Source organism: Danio rerio, chromosome 25 (assembly GCF_052040795.2).
Source record: "Danio rerio strain M-AB ecotype USA chromosome 25, GRCz13ab, whole genome shotgun sequence".
Classification (NCBI taxonomy): Eukaryota; Metazoa; Chordata; class Actinopteri; order Cypriniformes; family Danionidae; genus Danio; species Danio rerio.
Genome location: NC_141045.1, coordinates 16,569,277 through 16,589,079, shown reverse-complemented (window position 1 = coordinate 16,589,079; position 19,803 = coordinate 16,569,277). Strand labels below are relative to the sequence as shown.

Below are 19,803 nucleotides of genomic sequence, written 5' to 3'. Positions count from 1 at the left end.
TTGAAGCAGAATGGATGTCCTTGTGAAGTTATAATATGTTAAGTGTCTGTTACATAACAACCGGAAACGCCATTAGACGTCATAAAAATGATTTGCATTATTACCACACGATGGCGCAATTTCTTCACTTTCAATTTCAGTTTTTCGCAGGTAGGCCTACATAAAACACTCACATACACGATTTTTGAATGAATATATGCGTTCTTGTGTTTTTACTTTAGATTATATGCATATATTAAACATTATTTTGTATTGTTTATGTTTTATGCAAATTCAGTTGCGTAATTACATAATTATTTTGTAAAATAGCCTGTTCATAGCCCTATATGCATGTATAAACATTCACACAAATATAAACAACTTACAACATATTGTCCCCATGCATAATGTGATATTACATTTATTTCAAAGGAACATTTTTGTTTGCGCACATGATATGTATGTAGTAGTATATATTGAATATAAAACGAATGTTTTAGGGGAAAAATATCTACAAGTAACTTCTCAAATAAAAAAAAAAATTTTTTTTTTTTAAATATAGCATTTCTACAAACAGAGAAGCTGGTTAAGTCGTTCATGTCTTGCCATCAATGTAAAACATATTTTTATTTGTACGTTGTTGTTTCTTTAATCTACCCATCTTCTGTGGGTTATGAATAAAACATGGTAAATCTTATGAGTTTTGTAAAAGCCCAAGCAACCTCTCGTCATTGTCTCCACTTTGGGAACCACTGATGTATTGTACTGTAAGTGTATGTTGTACTATATATTTTTTAATATTGTTAAACTTGTTACAACTTCCTGCCCAAAGACTACAGGTGTAACTTGGCTTTATAGCTAACTCTGGCTCAACATCTCATGTTGTACATTGTCCCTGTATAAAAAAAAAAAAAAAAAAAAAGAAAAACACAGTAGGGGAGTGCATAGGGAAAGTTGCAACACTTTTTGCATTTCCTTCAGTTTCTCAAGAGAGTTTTTTTATGGAAACTCAAACTGTTAATAAAATAAACCCATATCTAACAGACACCCACTTACAATATGACCAGCTTTTAAACTAATTTTGTGATAGGAGACAGCTACTCTGTCAACCATGATTTAACTTTCTATGGTTAGATACAATTGCTTTACCACTTGATAGCTATACCAATTTGAAGCCAAGATGATACAACTAAATACTGTTTCCTAAAAAAACTGATTAGATGATATTGGAAATTTCTGAACATTAAAAGTTTTATTCGGGAAAAATTGGTCACATGGCTGATTTCTTTTGGACTGAAGGAGGGTCTAACTGAGAACATGTAGTATTAATCCTGAATCAGGGTTTCTGCAGGTTTCACCAAGTTAAATTTAAGACTTAAGACATTTTTAAGACCATTGTGAATGAAATTTTAGACTCATACAGGGCTAAATGCTAGGGATTTTTTTTGAAGATCCCAGTTAAAAAAACTTTCACTTGACAAATCAAAAAATTATTATAACCGAATACATTTTTGAAGGCTATTTTAAAATAAAATGTTAACGTTTATTGAGATGAATTGTTGCAGATCAGATGTGTGTTGGCTAGATTGGGTAGCAATACATGAACAATGAAAAAATAAGACCTGTTAATAAAGATTTAAGACCTCCAACACAATATTTCAGTAATTTAGGACTTTAAGGCCTAAAAATTTGCTTTTGAGATATAAAGGGGTGGTCCAGAGTGTGTATATAGTTTTTATAGTATTTTAAGCACTTCTCTCTTTGTGTCGGGTCCTTTGGACGCCCAAATACAGAAACAGAACAAGCTCTGTGGAAATAGCGTTTTGATGCCATTTTAGCTTTCTCTGCTATAACATTACAGCACCTCTGGCCACACCCCTTAGCTGCGCGGGGTGTATGCGCATGGTGAATGCCCGTAACCTAAAGTGTTTGTGATCTCACTAGCCTGGATGTATTTTTTGTAGTCCCCAAAACTTTGTTTGCTGTTGGCTTTGCTAAGCTAACTCTGTAAAATCCAATGGCTCCCTTTGCATTGAGCATATTACATTTAAAGATGTTAATTATTTTCACACAGCTACATTACACATCGACTAAATTGAAAATATGATATCGTAGATGACCAAATCTTTAAGACATTAAACCTTTTTAATACTCCCCGAATACCCTGTGAATGAAGAAATAAGTCTCGTTGCAACTGCCCCCGATGTTGCAACCGTCCCCACTGTCCTGTATATAAAATTCCCTATAAATAACGACAAGCAAACAATTGTGTGCCCGCAGCAATATATATTTTAATTCAAAGTGAATTTTGACAATACACCATAATTTCTTTAATTTGACACTCACCAATAGTCACCAGGAAAACCCGCTTTTTGTGACAAAGTACATAAGGCTTGGTCACATATAAATCACTGAGAACTAGAGAGAAATACGACCGCAAACTGTAAGAGACATTACATCTAAAAAAAAAAAAGTTTCCCAGTCCTCATATAGTGAATATTGCACAGTGCAGTGGCTACATGGCAAACTAATGTAGCATAGAAATCGAAAGCAAACAGAAAATAAAACAAAAGCCACAAAAAAATCAAATGTACAAATATGAAAACAGTAACAGTTCAGATTTTTAGTAAATCAAGTCTGTTTGCTCTTAACTCTAAATATTATCCGATAACTTGCAGTGAGATTTAACTTGTACTAAAATATAATCTCGCAGAAGAGTTAAAAATAGATCTAAAGCAATCCAACCCAAAACACAAAAGAAATCGGCAAGTGTTACACAGTAGCACATATGACAAATACAAGGACCCTGAATTAACTGTACAAGAAATAAAAGCATGAAATCAAACGGTTTGGTTTTTGGGAGTCATTTCAACTTTTAGCTTCGTCTTCAAATCCCTCAAGTTTCACTCTTGGTAGGTTGGGTTTAGTTAGACCTATGTTGTGAGCTAATGTGATAGAATTCATATAATGTGCCCATGAGTAGCAATTTAGTACTCATCTCTAGTGCTACATGCTAAATACAGCGGGCTCAAACTATGAGGAACCGCGCCGCTTTTTTGGACTGTAATATATCTCATGACGCTGCAAAAACAAAAGGGATCATTTTTCTACTTCACAAAATGTGGTTTACATTCACAGTGTATCATGTAAAGCTTCCCAAATACGAGAAAAAACCGTGTCTTGGGTGTTTATAGTCAGCATAATAGGAATAAGAAGAATAAAAGAACAACAATCCCTGATATCATTTCATTATTGTTTGTTGTCGTCGTTTCTTGGTCATAAAAATAGCATCAAGCATGATTGGATTTAATTTCCACCACTGAGAAAACAATCCTTAAAGGTGATTTACTGCATTGCATGACTAATACGTTGGTTAAGTTGTCGGGTTCTCCACGTCTGATGGTTGTCTACTTTGAAGCAAAAGTTGCTAACAGCACTTCTGACTAGCAAACGCCGCAGCTTTCACGTCATCCGAGAGCATGAAAGAGAGGAAGAGGCTGGCAGGCAGTGTTTGCAAAAGGGATATAAAGGTCTGAAGCACATTTCAAAGGCACTAATCTCGCTTTAAAGAGAAGGGAACGAGCACACTCCTATAACGGCCCACAGAATGAGAACAGGAGCTAATGAACAGTCCGTTTTTAAAACGCACGCATTGTTGGAATTCAATTCATACACCTGATACTTTTTGTGTGCGCACGTATGTACAATAATAATAGTAAAGGGAGAAATTAATAATTATAAACAAAATTATAAGCACTGTAGTTACCGAGATGAGATGATTCATTATACCCAAACCCGAATTTGTAGCTAGTTTCTCCAAAGTATCAAGTGCTAACGGCATTACTGAAATGGTAAAAGAACTGGGTCGTCAAATACAGACTTCATATCGATGCTTAAAACAAACGAGTTAAATCTATCCTGCAAGCTATGCTTTAACAAAATGCAAATATATATACGTACTAAGATAGATATATACCAATATGCATCTAATACGCAAGATTAGCCCAACAGATAAAACACTGATGCAAACGAAACGTAAAAATACAAACCCCACACGCGCACAAAATCAAATAAAAAGCAAAAACTCCATTACTTGCAATACAGTAGTTACAATGACACTTCAAATGAAAAGAAACTAAAACAGAGAGGCATTAAAACGCTTCTGATGCCAGTCAGTACGATAAAACCCAAAGCAAACAAACGAAAAACAAAAATCATCTCACTTCTAATTCAAGAATAATTAGACGTATATAAAAATAAGAAGGCTAAGAACAAAGTTAATCATCTAATTTCACAGCTATAATGAAGTGGCAATCAGTATATAGCAGCTTATCTATGATACATTCAAGAATAAATGAAACAAAGTCAGAACTTGCCCGAAAAAAGCTAAACATCAACCTCAACATTTTTTATACATATAATTTGTGTTTATTTAAATCTGTTAAATACAACTACGTTTCGAGGTCTACGCTAAAACAGTAGCTACTCTGCTTAAGAAATGAATTACTGTCTTTGGTGTAGCGAAAGCATAATAAATGAACGCACCAAATGAAAAACAAAACTTTAAATCTAAAATAAGCACACACAGAAAAAAAATAAAATAAAACAAAGCTATTTCTCCCTGACGGAATGTTTGAAATTAAAACAGCCAGCGTCCAATAACAAGCAAAATTAAATGAAAGAGAATACAAAACAATCCAAATCTGGTCACATGCATCTATGAGGAAAATTGCACACCATCAACCATCTCGTCTTATAAAGCACTGAATACTCCAGCAATGATAGACTTTACAGTTGGATACTCAATACTGAAATAATTCTGCACAAAGCAAACATGAAACCATACAATATCATAAAAGAGCTATCTGCTGATACAAATCCAACACCGATAACACTTCTAACTCTAAAATTAACGTAGAATCGATGGAAAGAAAATGAAAACACACACACACACACACACACACACACACACACACACACACACACACACACACACACACCCCGAAAACTATGGATTGTATTGCAGTTTCATTAAACAGTGTAAATACTATTAGAGTAGAAACAGATTATCAATGATGAAAGTACGCAAACGTTTCTGTACATAGTTTATCAGCCTCTGCTACGGCACGTTATCCTCAGGGAGAAAATGAAAAAAAAAAAAAATCTAACGTTGCTACCGCTCGACGCAATACGTCCACCTTGTAAATACCACACGTACAAAAAGAGGACTGCTTTCCAATAATGCGCAATTCATCTAAGGCATTAAACAAAACATTTTTCGCCTGTACAATTCATGCACTCGGGGTGATTTCATTGTCGACACCCAAAACGAAAAACACCCGTCGCGACCCTAAAGAGATGACTTAAATAAAAATCGCAAACGACACCGAGATTATGTAAAGCATGAGAAAGAAAGATGAAAAGATCAATGAAACAGCCCTAATATTTAAAAAAAAAAAGAAAAAAAAATCACAACGAATGATTGAAAAAGTTTCAAGTGCTGCAGTCTGATACACGCGTGACTGCACATGGGATTCTGGGTTAATTTGCAACAACACGTATTTTTAAGGCACTGTTTATTGAATCCGAATGGACTCAATGCAGCAAGTCTTACAACAAATACACAGAGGAGCGAAAAGCGATGATTTGCAGGCCTTCCCCTCCCAAATTTTTTTTGGAGAGTCCAACATTGGTTTTTAGCCCATGCAAAAAGACATGCAGCGTGACAACCTTTTCAACACCGGGACTTAACACTGAGGAGCGTGGGACGTCTACGGAAAAAAATACGTACAAGGAAACTCACACACACACACACACTGGAGACAGCGATGGCTTTGACGAGTCACTGTGTCTAATACGCACGTCAGAAGGCAATATCGAAAAATAGCATATGGGAGGGGTCCTGCTGCGACTATGGGAAATTTTGTTGTATCAAATGTGCAAAAAACACATTAAAAGTGAGTTTTGTGTTCAATCCACTCAGTCATTCGCTCACTCACGCATTCGTTGGTTTAATTAATTCTCCATGATCTCTGAATAAAGCTCGATTTGCATCATGAAACATCATAAGAAAAGGAAAGAGGAGGAAAGTGGTCGTGGCTCAGTGCCGGCTGCGTGCGCGTGGCTGTCGTGGGCTCCAGCTCAGATGTACGGGTACTGACTGAGTTTGCTGGGGCTGAGGGGGAAGCCGGCGTAGGCGGGCGACGCCACATAGGAGTGCGGGGGAAAGAGGGCTTTGAATTGGCCCTGCGGGAGAAGGGTGGGAGAGGGCAGAAGCCTGTGGTTGATGCCCATGCTGATGCCCTGGTGGTGCACCAGGCTGTAGGCGGGCTGTAAGACGGGCCGAGGCGCCGGCGGTGGGCATGGTGAAGGCAAGAGGTGGGCCACGGGCGCGGAAGGCGGATAGGAGAGCAGGGCGGGAGGCGGCGGGTGGCCGGCTGAGTGTGTGGGACTGCCGTGGGGAAGCGGAAAGGTAGGGCCGTGGACAGTGGGCGGGATGAAGGCCTGCGGTCTGCGCGGCTGCCGGTAGTTGCCGTTCCACTCCTTGTGGCAGGAGCCGTAATGCTGGACCTGAGCGAGACGAGATAAAACAAAGTTAGTTTCATTTCAAAAATCACATCTAAATTTGCAGTTTTAAAAGTAAATAAATAAATTGGTTTACATAAGAAATCTATGTGCACAAAAATAATGACTTTTGCTGCATGTTAAAACTACTCGTATAAACAATAAGAGGAAACGACACAATTCTTGAGTTATTCTTAAGAAAACTTTATTATTTTATGTTCAATCCACAAGTTAAACTAATTCCTTTATGGTGTCGCAACACAAATTGATTGTGTAGAAGCCAGCATTTTTACAGTACATACATTAAAGTTTTTACCTGCCACAATTTTTGTTTTTAAATCTAAATAGCCAATAGTCTTTAGTTTACATAGTATTGGTAATAAGATACACATTTTAGTCATAAGATTTGCAAATTTGCTAGTAGAATTACTAATAGGCATTCACAGTCTGAAGCAATAACTAAAAGAAACAAAAAAATATGAATTATGATAAGTCATCTATATTTCTGATCTGTTTTCATTAGACATGTTTTGAGCAAAACTGGATTGTCACATAATAGACATGCGAATAAAGCAGCTTTTCCATCCATGAGTCAAAGAGAACAAAATAGTCACTTCCTGATTAACTGGTGCAAAATATTAACTGTAAAAACAGAATTTGCTGCAGTGGAAGAAGCTGCGTGAATCTTTTCCTTATTTAATAATTTACTTGCGTCTCAGAAGACAATGCCGACAAGTAATGAATGTGTATCGTTTAAAGGTATGAGACACAGAGCACAGACGTTCTTGACAGTTCTGGAGGTAAATAGTAATATAATAACACTAATACTAAAATGGTTACAGCGTTTTAGAACCAAAACAACATTTCAGATGTTTTACAGTTTGCTCAGGCTGCTGGTTTGTCCATTCACACAGTTTTATCGTCACATGATCTGTTATAACAAAATCACATGACCTATTTTTAAAGCACATACTGGAATTTGTTCAATATAAGTGATTCTATCGTAATTTATACGCATCTTCAAAACTTAAGCTCATCGTAGCGTTTCCATCAACCAATTTTTTATGCGCATGTCCAAAAATAGCTGTATGAAAACATAGCTAGTGAATGCTTCAAAAACTTTTCTGTTAAAACCCGATTGCTGTTACTTTTGTCTCAGTTTAACAGGTAATATATAAAGACAAAGCATTCATACTAATTTCGTACACACACACACACACACACACACACACACACACACACACACACACACACACACACACACACACACACACACACACACACACACACACACATATATATATTATCTCAAATGTATTGGGGGCAATGATTTAAATGCTGGATGAGCCATCAGTATTTTTTTCTATGTTTTTTGGATGCCACCCCCAAATACAAACTTCCCATGGCCCTTAACTAAAACCATAAGCATCTTTAAAAGCAAAACATTTTTAAACGATGTACTGTTCAGCATCTAAAACATTATGAAACAAATAATCAGTTATAAACTTGCTTGTAGCAGGCAAAATATTTTTAGTACAAACTACAAAGCATTTCAATTTAAACCGTATTACAGAGAGAAGCCAGAGAGATTTAAAACAGACCAACCTGGCCAAAGCCTAGCGGCTGTGGCTGGAATGAAGAGCTCAGTTTCTGCTGGCGGGGTAGCGTGGGGGTGGAAAGGTGGCTCAGTCGTCCTGGGCCGCAGCGACTTCTGGACTGGCAAGAGGATTCGAAGACTGCAAAAAAAAAAGGAGAAATCAAACAAAATATAAGTTTCCTTATATAAGTTCACATTACAAAAGTGACAAGAGGAGGAAAAAAACATCTGCAGCTTCTACAAACTGAATCAGCTGCCAGTATTTACTGACGTTCTGATCAACAGAAATATAAAAGAAAACGAAGGACCTGAAACTTAGATAGCAATGTATCTAAAACATAAACTCTCCTCAAACCTTCCATGGACATCCCAAAACAAAACACATTGCCAGGGGGACGTGCCATGAGAAGCCTCTGAAAGAGTTTACCGCTCCAGCAATATTTCTTTCATAGCATGCCTCCAAAACAAAGCACTGGCTCCACATAGGAAGCGGGACAGATATGTTTTGGTACGAAAGGGGGTGGAGGGAGTCTATTATATAAAATATATAAATATTTTCCAACAAAAATAAAAACAAATTTAGGGCAGTCAACACGCAGAGTATAAAAAAACGAAGACGGGAATGAAGAGATCAGAGGTATGGGAGAGGAAGCTCAAACCAAAAGGGTTTCACTCAACACTGGGATGTCGCGCACAAGACACAGGGTCGCAGTGCACGTTATACCCATAATCACCTGCGATAGCCTCTGTGACAACTTCCTGTTTCTCTCCTATGACCTGTAAAGTAGACATTAGCTGTGACCACACTAAAAATATTGGTTTGTATTGAAACCAATAAACTTGAACTTAAACCGTGGTCCTTGCTGATTTATAAAATGTAAGACAATAGCTACCACCACAATCTCCCCCTATTTCCAGACTATCGTAAACAAATCCAGGATGGTTTGCAGATCCCATTGATTAAAGATAAAGCTGTAAAAATCAAATTTTTCATGCATATCTTGACCGATTAATTACACAAGACCTGTCAGCTATTTATTTTATTTTGTCTGGATGTATTTTGTTTTAGCCATTGACTGGTATTTTTAATGTATCACCAATGATGACAGTTTCAGCAAAAAAAATCATACTCAAAGATACATTTTGCGAGAAGGTATTAGTCTTGTTCATCATAGAAGTCAACCTCATCATCCATTCATTTTTAATGTAAATGAAACCTTTTTTTGCGTTTCTTTACTCAAACACAACATAAATCTTTATGAATCTGAAGGAACTAATGTGGACCCTATTGTTTCTCCCCTGTGTACCTAACATGCAAAATTAAGTAAGCGTTTCTCAAATTTGTAATAAAAACTGGTGCTACGATGGGATGTTTTAGAACCCTTTAAGGTTCTGTCAAAAAAAGTTACATTCATCTTGAGGCTGATTTATGCTTTCACCCGCACCGCGGACCTCCGCTAAGTGTGCACACACCTCGCAAATTGGACAAGGTTTTTAAACTCGACGCGTTTGTTGTTGAGATATCTTCTAAAAACGACATATGGCAATCACTAGAAATATACCGTAAAAGCAGATGGATAAACAGAGAAGTAGAAAGTTTCTGCAACTAAATTATATTAATATCATTCATTATTTTTTAATAACCATTTAAGATTTTTTTTTTAAATCAAACTTTGATGCATCACTAGCTTTTGTTCATATCTTAGACAGATTTACCTATTAAAGTTTATAAAAATATTAATGACAACAGAACATGGGTTGCTCTACAAATAGATATTTTTTATTATGGGAAGAATAAACGCAAAAAAAGTCCGCTTACATAAAAAATTACTTTTTTTTTTTTTTTCACCCACTCAAAAATTCACACATTACTTTCTGGCTAGTTTGTGTCCTCTACTTATGTTGAAAAGGCAATATTGGGCCAACTTTCCTTACCATTATCACCAATAAAGCCTAGAAAAACAGGGCATCAGTATATTGTGAACAAATAGGATTAAATATTCTTTGGTTTTGTAGCCATTTAATGATTTTAAATACAAAATTGTAATATCTACGTCAGTGTAAAACCTATGAATGGTGGAAAAACATTTTCTGTATTATTGTGCGCTATGTACAATATGTATAGTACATATATTTTATTAATAAATTATTAATAAACTACCTGGTTCTCCAATTTTTCCATGGCCTCTCTTTTTGGCTTTGAACTTATCTCTCAACTTTTTTACAAAAACAATCGTAAAGATGTCTGTATAGGCATACCAAAATCTATTCAAAGTGAGATTCAGCACAACTCAACGCAGCATGAAGCGAGCTAGCAGATGCGTCTAGTATAAATCAGCCTTAAGAGTACCACGTGGAGTCCATACCTGTGCTGATTGCAAGGTGCTCATTGTTGGGATGATGGTTATTATTCAGCACTCTCATGGGCGGCACCACCACTGTTCTCACTGCAGGCTTATTCAGCCCTGTGTTGTTGGGATGTCCACGTCTGGCCCGTGGCTCCTGGTTCTGGTTTTGATTGCGCAGGAAGCGTCTTTCGGGGAAGGGACTTTCATGGGGTCCTAGTGAGGAGTCTGAGGGGGGTGACCCATCTACTGTTTCACAACCACTTTCATGGCCGTCATCTTCCGATATACTACAGTGAGATTGAGAAGAAATTAAGTACACACAAATGGATCTTATCCTTTCAATTGTGCTAATGTTGAATATAAAAAAAGATCTGTACCTGCTGGGTCTTTTGCATGGTGAAGGGCTGGATTGTGCTGAGGCTGAAGAGCTGGTGCTCAGACTGCTATCAGGACTGCTGAGGGAACACACACGTTCCATGTTTAGAGAGCCTGTGCAGGCCTCGCACTCTGGACTGCCTTTACATCTGTCAAAAAGAACACAAAGCATACATACATGAGTTATATGAATGCTGCTAAACAGAATTTAGGTCTAAGTTTAACAATATTTTCAGGTATCATTTACAATTCTCTGAAATCTACTCAAGTTAGTCGAGATGTTTTGCACAGAAACAACAAGACCATGTGACATCTGTGACGCAAAAAAACATGGGTGGAATCTAAGAAATGAATGGAATCTGAAAAATAAGTCAATTTGAAACAGTTCCTAACCAATAGATTTGTTAACATGTCAAACTGATGTCACAAAGAACTGGTCTTGTAGTAAATAAAGCAATAGTAATAACAACAAATCAAACAAAAATAAGTATTTTAAAAGATATTAAATTAAAGAAATAACACTGAAGAAAATAATCTGCAGAAAAGCATTTTTAAAATACAGCTGTGAAACTTATGGTAGTGTTTGGGATTTTTAGATATGTTATTAATTAAATATGACTTTAAATGATTGAAAATGCTTTCTAATTATGTTTTATTGATATTTTTTTATTAATGCAGAATTCATTAAACAAAAGTCATAACCTAGTTTTACACAGCTCCTTCTATCTAACTGACCCTCTGAATTAATACTGGTGCATTTTGTACTACACGTTTAATAGTTAAATATATATTAGACATCTGTTATGATTCGATGATATTAGCATACAAAAAGTCCAATTGCACCTGCTGGGCTTCTAAATACTCAAATAACATAACAACAAAATGGCGACGGTTGGTCATGCCTACTTGTTGCTTCATTTGTGCTCTTCAGAAACCTATGGGTGACGTCACGGATACCAAGTCTATTACTTTTACAGTCTATGATCCAACCATGAGTGACATTTACAGTTGTGCATTTGCTTTAAATGCTAATGTTGTATTGTGCATGCTTGTATTAAAGTACAAAATTGTATTACAAATAATATATTTATAAACAATACATTTTAATACAAGAATAATTGTTTTGCTAAATAAAATATCAAATTGTGTATGGAAAGCATAGTCAATGCACGGCGACGCACGGCGATATCATATAAACTGAAACGGTGGCATGATTATTGAAACCAGTGTAGGTTCACACCCCATGAATAAATGACATCATAAAAAAGATATTAAAGCAGAGAATTACTTGATTCCACAATAGAACTTAATAATCTACAATATTCTTAAATTAAATAATTACAATCCCGGTGCACATAAGAAACTATTACCACAAACTGAATTCTACGGATAACAATCTGAAGCCCAACTCACTTGTTAAGGGAGCACCTCTGCGCTTGCTCCTCCTCCTCATCTGTGCCGCTGCTAATGCTAATGACACTAACCGCCGGGCTGGGCGACTCTCTGATAATGATGGACTCTCGCTGCTTATTGGGCACTGTTGTCTTACAGCAGCTCTCCTCCTCCTCTGTCTGCTTTGGCTCCTGCTTCACTTGGGCCTGCACTGCTCTTTCTGGAGAGCTAGTTTGCGGCTCCACACTCGGCAACATTTCCGGCATCTTTGGTGATGGACACACTGAGGGCTGCGTGTCCGTGAAATGCGACACATTCATACTTCTGAAAAAAGTGACAAGAATGAAGTCAGCTACACTCTGCTTTCCTGCTCACCTTTTTTCATTTCTTGTGTTCAACTATGATGACTTTGGGGAAGAAGATGTTATAGTTGGGTAAACTTTAAAAGGATAGTTCATCCAAAAATGAAAATTGTCATTTACACACCCTTTACTTTTTACACACCAGTTTGACTCACTTTCTTCTGTTAAACACAAAAGATATTCTAAGGAAAGCTGGAAACTTATAACCACTGATTTCCATAGTATTTGTGTTCCTATTATAAGTCAACTGTTAACGGGTTTATTTTAAAATATCATCTTTAGTATTTAAGTGCACTTGTGAATGAGTAAATGAAACGTTTTGGGTGAACTATCTCTTTAAAATGGAGTAAACAGAATTATATTTATGCTTGCGTATTTCTATCTCTAATTTAAAAAAAAATAATTCATAATATAGTAGTGTTTGTATAATACTTTTAGAAGTAATTTATTTTAAATGGTTTGATGACTGCTTTATTAATTTATAATCATTTCTGGGGTTCAACTAAGATGACTTCTAGGAAGCTGTTATAGCTGGGTAAACTTTAAAATGATAGTTCACCCAAAAATGTAAACTCTGTTGTCATTTACTCATGTACACACCAGTTTCTTTCCTCTGTTAAATACAAAAGATATTCCGAGGAAAGCTGGAAACCTGTAACCACTGACTTCCATAGTATTTGTGTTCCTATTATGTAAGCCAACAGTCAAATCTTTAGTTTTTAAATGCACTTGTGGGTGAGTAAATAAAACAATTCGGATGAACTATTCCTTTAAAATGGGGTAACAAAATTATATTTCCGCTCACATATTTCTATCTCTAATAATAAATTTGCCTCTCATATGGAGAGTGAAGTCACATGAGTTGCTCAGTGGGGATTTTTCACAGCCTTCAACAGTGTAAAAATATTGATGTTTTGTGGGTCTCGTCTATCAAATCTGATCTTTAATTTGTATTTTCTATTGGACTCAAGTCAGGTGATTGGCTGGGCCATTATACAGCTTGATTTTCTTTCTCTGAAAGCATCTAAGAGTTATTGGCTGTGTTTTGGATCATTGTCTTGCTGAAATGTCCACCCTGGTTTCATCTTCATCATCCTGGTAATGAAGATGTTGGACTGAAGCAGCTAATACGTGATATTAATTTACACTGATGAATGACAGAGGGTAGCTGGATAAACTACTGAGAGATTTCAGCTGCTGTCTGCCTTCTTACACCTCCCTTTCTTCATGTGTTCAACACTTTTATCCTGCTTCATTTCATTTTATTACACACAGCTTCATTTCTAAGCTAATTAAATTTGTTTTTAATTGATACATGTATTTCTTTGGTTGTTATCAACATCTGGTGAAAATTTTATGTCAACGGCACTTTTAAATAAATGTTTACTGAGAAACATGGTGACGTGTTGAATACTTATATCCCCCACTGTATATGCGACTGCAAAAATAAATAGACAATTTTTAATATGTAAATGAGTATGCATGTTTTGTTTTCTTGACTTTAACCTCATTACAAAAGCCACATTGAAAGTTTCTGCGTGTTTTAGATAATAAAACAGCTTATGTTTCAGAAAACACTGTAGTTGCCTAACTGGAGTATTATGACATTCAAATGAAGGCACCCGGTTGAGTTCCTGCACCCTTGCCAATGTCTGTAGGCTGTTGCTCACCTGTTCTGGCTTGGTTTGTTCCTCTTGTTAGATGCAGGTTGAGGCCAGACAACATGAGCGATGCCAATGTTTATAGGCTGATGGGCTGACACAGCCATTTGGTTAGGAACAATAGGCTGGGGCATCACTGAACTGTAATGGCTGCTGTGTGGTCGCACTTTCCTTTAACAGAGGGAAAGAATGATGATTAACAGGTCACTTAAAAGCTCAAATTAAAGATGCACTAATCGACCGACTAGAAATCTAAACTGCCTGATTTTTGCTCTAAAACACATTTACATTTTCTGTTTTGTTTTAATTTGGTCGATGATTTATTCTGGACTTATAAAAACAGCAATGATTTTATAGTACAAAGTGTCAACAGACACCAGAGACGAAGCACAGATGTTCAGACATAACATTCTGGCAGCACAGCAAAAAAAAAAAAAAAAGCACAAGGTACTCTGCATTCAGCTCATTAAATTAAATAAATACAGACCTTTATGCATTTCGACATTACATAAGACTGTACGGATAAGACTTTAGCGCTTGACCATTTGTCTTGATGGCTTAAGAGTTTGAGTGTTTCAAAACTAGGAGAATGTGTTAACTTTAACTTAACGTACTATACATGGGCTTCATTTAATATATTTCTAATTCTGTTGATTTGATCTGTATCATGGTAGTGTTTTAAATATGTATGTAAAATACAGGAATTTTACAATGAGAGGTTTTATTAAAGCATTATAAGAAAAACCCATTGTCTTCAGAAAAAAATTTTTTTTTGATGATCTCCTTATAATACACATTACATACCAGCACATCTGCTTTGTTTCCAGCACTAAGCAAGGAAATGCAGTTGTTCCTGTTGTTCTGTAAACACCACCAACAGGCAAAGTAAATGCATTTTTATTAAGCTTGTCTACTGTTTTTGTTTAGTACAGGTATTATTATACGTAGCACAATTTCACAAATGGCAAATCATTCTTTTTCGTTCTTATTTTGAAATGATAAAATCAAATTAAAATGTTCTTTTAATAAAAAAAATACTTCGGTATCGAAATCTGTCCCTGAGAAATGAATTTCGATGCATCACTGCTCAATAGTTTGCGTCAGCACATGATATTTGAGTCTTCATTTCGATCTTCTTACCCCCAGTCTCCTCGCCTCTGCGCTCCGACGACTGTATCAGATGCCAAGCTCGTAGCAGGTGGCGGGACCTGCTGCCAAGCTGGCACCAAGATCTGTGGAGTTCTGTTGGACCACGGCTGCTGAAAGGTCAAAAAAGGACAATGGTGAAGCTTTGTAATGGATCTGGCTTCAGGTTTAATATCAAAACTGGTATGTCAAGACGGAGAACAAGAACCTGGCTGTTTAACACAAAATGTCTTGTGAAATTTGCCCTCACTTGTGCTATAACTCCAGGCCTCATGGGTAAGGGCTGGATAGCTGGGGCTTGGGTCACCAGAGGAATGGTGTTCTCCATTCGAACCGAATACCCGGCTGGCTGATTTGGGTTAGAAGGGATTCCTGTAGAGTCAAACAGACAGAAATTAGGAATAACTCAGTGGTTATTCTCAGTCAAATTTAGACGTGAACGATTAACGGAAGAAATTTACAATATAACATGCTGGCAAACACAACATGAACCAACTTTCCAAAATAAATAAGCAGAATTTTTAAACCAACACAACATTGTTCTTACAGTTCTAAACAAATCAAAAGCTTGGCTGTTTAAACAACAGAAATAGATGACACAAATCCATAAAATACATGTTACAATAACATTAACAAATAATAAAATATAAAATGATCAACAATTTTACAATAAATTAGTATTAGTACAAATAAAACTAAAGCAAATGTAAAAAATAAAAAGTAAAAACTTAATCGCAAATGATTGCATCCAAAGTTTGTTTTGACAATTGTATGTGTTTGCTGTGATATGTAGTTATTATGTAAATATAAATAATATATTTATATTTATGATATGTAGTTATTATGTAAATATAAATGCACTCACACACACATACACACACACACACACACACCCACACACACACACCCACATATATATATATATTTGAGAAAAATTTATTTATAGTTAAATATAAATATGTGCATATAATTCAAATTATATACAAGTTAATATATATATAGTTTTGTTTCTATGTATGCATGAATCACATATACATAAATACAGAACAGAATGCCTTTTATTGTCACTGTACACATATACCATATACATTATATACATGTGTGTATAAATAAGTTAAGTAACTAAATAAGTTGCAGTAAAAATAACTGGTGACTATATATAATAGTGCAAAACAGGGGAGGAGGGGGGGTAGGGTGAGGTGGAGTAAACAGTTCTGAGTAGGGCTGCACGACATTGGAAAATTCTAGCATTGCGATATTGTTTTTTATTTTATGATATGAATACAATTTCACCAGACAACTTAAAATCTCTATTTGGAAAGAATTTATACTGTAAAATCGATTAGGATGATTCTGCAGTAGGAGTGCATCTTCATAAAATCTAATAAGCAATCTATAAACTTTTTGGGGTCCCCCTACACATTTTCGATGTGGTCTGTGCTATTTGCAGTGCATTTCTGTATTCGCATTTGTGGTGAGTATTTTCATGCATAACTATTTATAAATACAATTAAGGAAACGATACAATTGAAATAAAGTGTTTATTATTTCTCGAGTCTAACAGTATTCAAGTACAGTAACTGAATGATCAAAATAAAAATGTAATAAAATCATTCTCTGTTAAAGTTACAAATGGTACAATTTCTTATGACTGAATGCTTTTAAGGTCATTATACAAATCACAGGCATTAAACACAGCCCTAGTTCCTAAGCAGCCCTAGTTCTTAAGTTGAACGAGATACAATTTTATATGTAAATGTTTTTTTTATTAGTAAATATCAGTAACACTTTACTGTATTTTACTAGCACTACTAAAACAACAAAAAGTGCTACTACAGATAATAGTTACTTTATTTTTACTACTAATAGTTACAATTATTTTAATATTGTTATCATAAATTTTCTGTATAATAGTTACAACTGCTGTTATATTCACACACACACATTAATAGGACTATAAAAAAACAATAAAAAACACACTATATATATATATATATATATATATATATATATATATATATATATATATATATATATATATATATATATATATATATATATATATATATATATATATACCATAAATTATTATCAGCCCTAAAACAAGCACAGCAAGCTATAGTTTTGTTTTTGTAATAGCAAATAAATATTTTCCCCTCAAATTAACTTGAGTTGTTAAGTTGAAATGATTATTCTTCTATCATTGCGCTTCAAAATACCTTGCATTGCAGGAGGGCACAGAATGAGCGCCTGCTGAAAAGATTCGTTACACCCAAACTGGGCGCTTCCGGTCTGGATGGGAATCCCAGGATGCACCACAGGTGGAGCAGACGGCGGCAGGGTCTAAAAGCAGAGGCAAACAAATTAGTCTCAGGAATAATCTGTCATCATTTTGCGTGCACTTAAACCCAGAGCTTCTCCAGTTTTACCTGAGAGTGGACAGATGGCATTTTGTTGAAGGCGACAGTGATATTTGGAGCACTTGGAAGCGTCACGGGCTTCATGAGTGGCGGTGCTTTGTTGCGGTTGAGAGTATCAAAGATGCTGGTTCTTAAATGACATACGTCCATGATGTGGAAACAAGACTGGACACTGTTAGAGAGACCAAACCAATTCTTTGAGATTGTTCAACACGTAAGACACTTTGAAAAAGTCACTATAAATGTTTGGACATACTGGTTGCAATGGGGGAAATCCATCAGGTGCTGCATAGTGACAAAAGGATGAGTAAGTGCATCCGAAGGGGCAATTCTCTGATCGGCATCAATCATCAGCATCATCTTCAGCAGGTCCACGAATTCTCTCCTGTCAGCTTTCTCTGCCAACTGGTCACAGCCCTCCATGTTGAGCATTAGATTCACCTGGAAGATGAAAGAATACAAAAAACCTAAACTTAACAAAATAAATCTACATATACAAATATATATAAAAAAAAGAGCTATTATTATTATTACAAAATTTCATAATATCAATAGTTATTTTAATTCTAATAGAATAATTTCAGTGTGATATTGGTAAATAATAATTACAGAAATACTGTTATTAACAATTTATAATTTTTATAATGAATGAAAAAAAATTATGAATATAATTGTAAACAAATATTACTAATTACATTACAATTTAATTAACAATATCTGAATATTCATAAATATATTTACGTGATATAGCTATTAGCAACATCAGTTTAAAACTTCAATACAATATAACTGTACAATAATGTACAATATAACTTTACAATCATATACATTTTTAGCAGTTAAAATACTATTTTTGCATTGAACAGCAATTGTATCATTATTGTTATTTTTTTATATAAATAATGTGAATTATGAATATTCATGTAAACATCACAATTAATAATTACATTATTTAATGTAGGGTTGTCGCAATCCCATTCATTAATCTTATGATACTATACCGATATTTTTCCAACCAAATTCCCTCCAGACTGAGGAGGTTGTTGATTTTTTTACTGTGTTTAAAAATACTTTTTCAACTTTTCTTCAATAATTTCAATATTACCCTCTTGTTTATTTTTTTTATATATAATATGTGTTACATATTGTAACCATATTTTAAGCAAAACCTCTATAACTTCATAGTGACACAGGTTTACTGAGGTCTTACATGTCCAATGTCATCAAGGCAGCTGAAAATGTACTTCCTCGCCTCCTTGGACTTTAGCCCCGTTTCTGCCTCGTGCTCTTCCGTCGTCTGCAGAAACAGGAAGCACGTTTTAAGTCATTACATAAGAAGTTCACATCAAAACTTCATGCGGCGCACACAGTAACTCAAATCAGACACTTCTGCTGTAAATTAATGGCAACAGCGTCTGGTCTGAATGAGAAATTAACCACTTGCCTTCAGTCTCCAGGCAGTGTACGGTGAATCGGACTCCTTGCAGAAGAACCGTGCCGTCTTCGTCCCCACGTTCAGAAGCTGCTCTCCTGGCAACCCTTGAGTTTGAGAAATGTAGCGGATCTGCAGAGATTAAATCACCACATTAAAATAAGTTGGGCTGAATCCATCTGAACATATTTCTTTACAAATCTCCTCTAGAAAGATGGTACTTTTCCACCATTCCAGGAGGAAGTATTGCAAGATAAGACAGGTCTAGAACAAGCAGGTATGCAACGTTGTGCCAAAATACCAATGAACAAATCAAAACGCCATTTTGCCTAAACCACAATCTTTATATCATAACCCTAGTGCTTGCGAAAGAGAAATATGTCTTGAACATATTGATGAGGAATGACAGCAGTGATTAAGCATGTTCAGCATGGTCCAAAAGACCATTATACAAAAACAATCAATCTAAAGATCGATTTGTCAATAAATCATTAACCTTAATAATACTAAATGTGCCTTAAGGCAAC

The 19,803-nt window shown here is 35.5% G+C and overlaps 2 protein-coding genes across 2 annotated transcripts in view; one reads left to right on the top strand and one right to left on the bottom strand.

Moving 5' to 3' along the window:
• LOC147830838 (uncharacterized) overlaps positions 1–19,803 on the top strand; it is a 688,366-nt gene that overhangs the window by 454,677 nt on the left and 213,886 nt on the right. The window lies entirely within an intron of this gene.
• hipk3a (homeodomain interacting protein kinase 3a) overlaps positions 2,246–19,803 on the bottom strand; it is a 64,418-nt gene continuing 46,860 nt past the window's right edge. The window contains 13 exon segments of the mRNA NM_001144047.1: positions 2,246–6,549; positions 8,149–8,279; positions 10,507–10,775; positions 10,866–11,012; positions 12,277–12,579; positions 14,288–14,449; positions 15,419–15,537; positions 15,675–15,796; positions 17,644–17,767; positions 17,854–18,016; positions 18,101–18,285; positions 19,055–19,141; positions 19,289–19,408. Of these exon segments, the coding sequence (NP_001137519.1) occupies positions 6,121–6,549; positions 8,149–8,279; positions 10,507–10,775; positions 10,866–11,012; positions 12,277–12,579; positions 14,288–14,449; positions 15,419–15,537; positions 15,675–15,796; positions 17,644–17,767; positions 17,854–18,016; positions 18,101–18,285; positions 19,055–19,141; positions 19,289–19,408 (2,361 nt within the window). The 3' untranslated portion in view covers positions 2,246–6,120.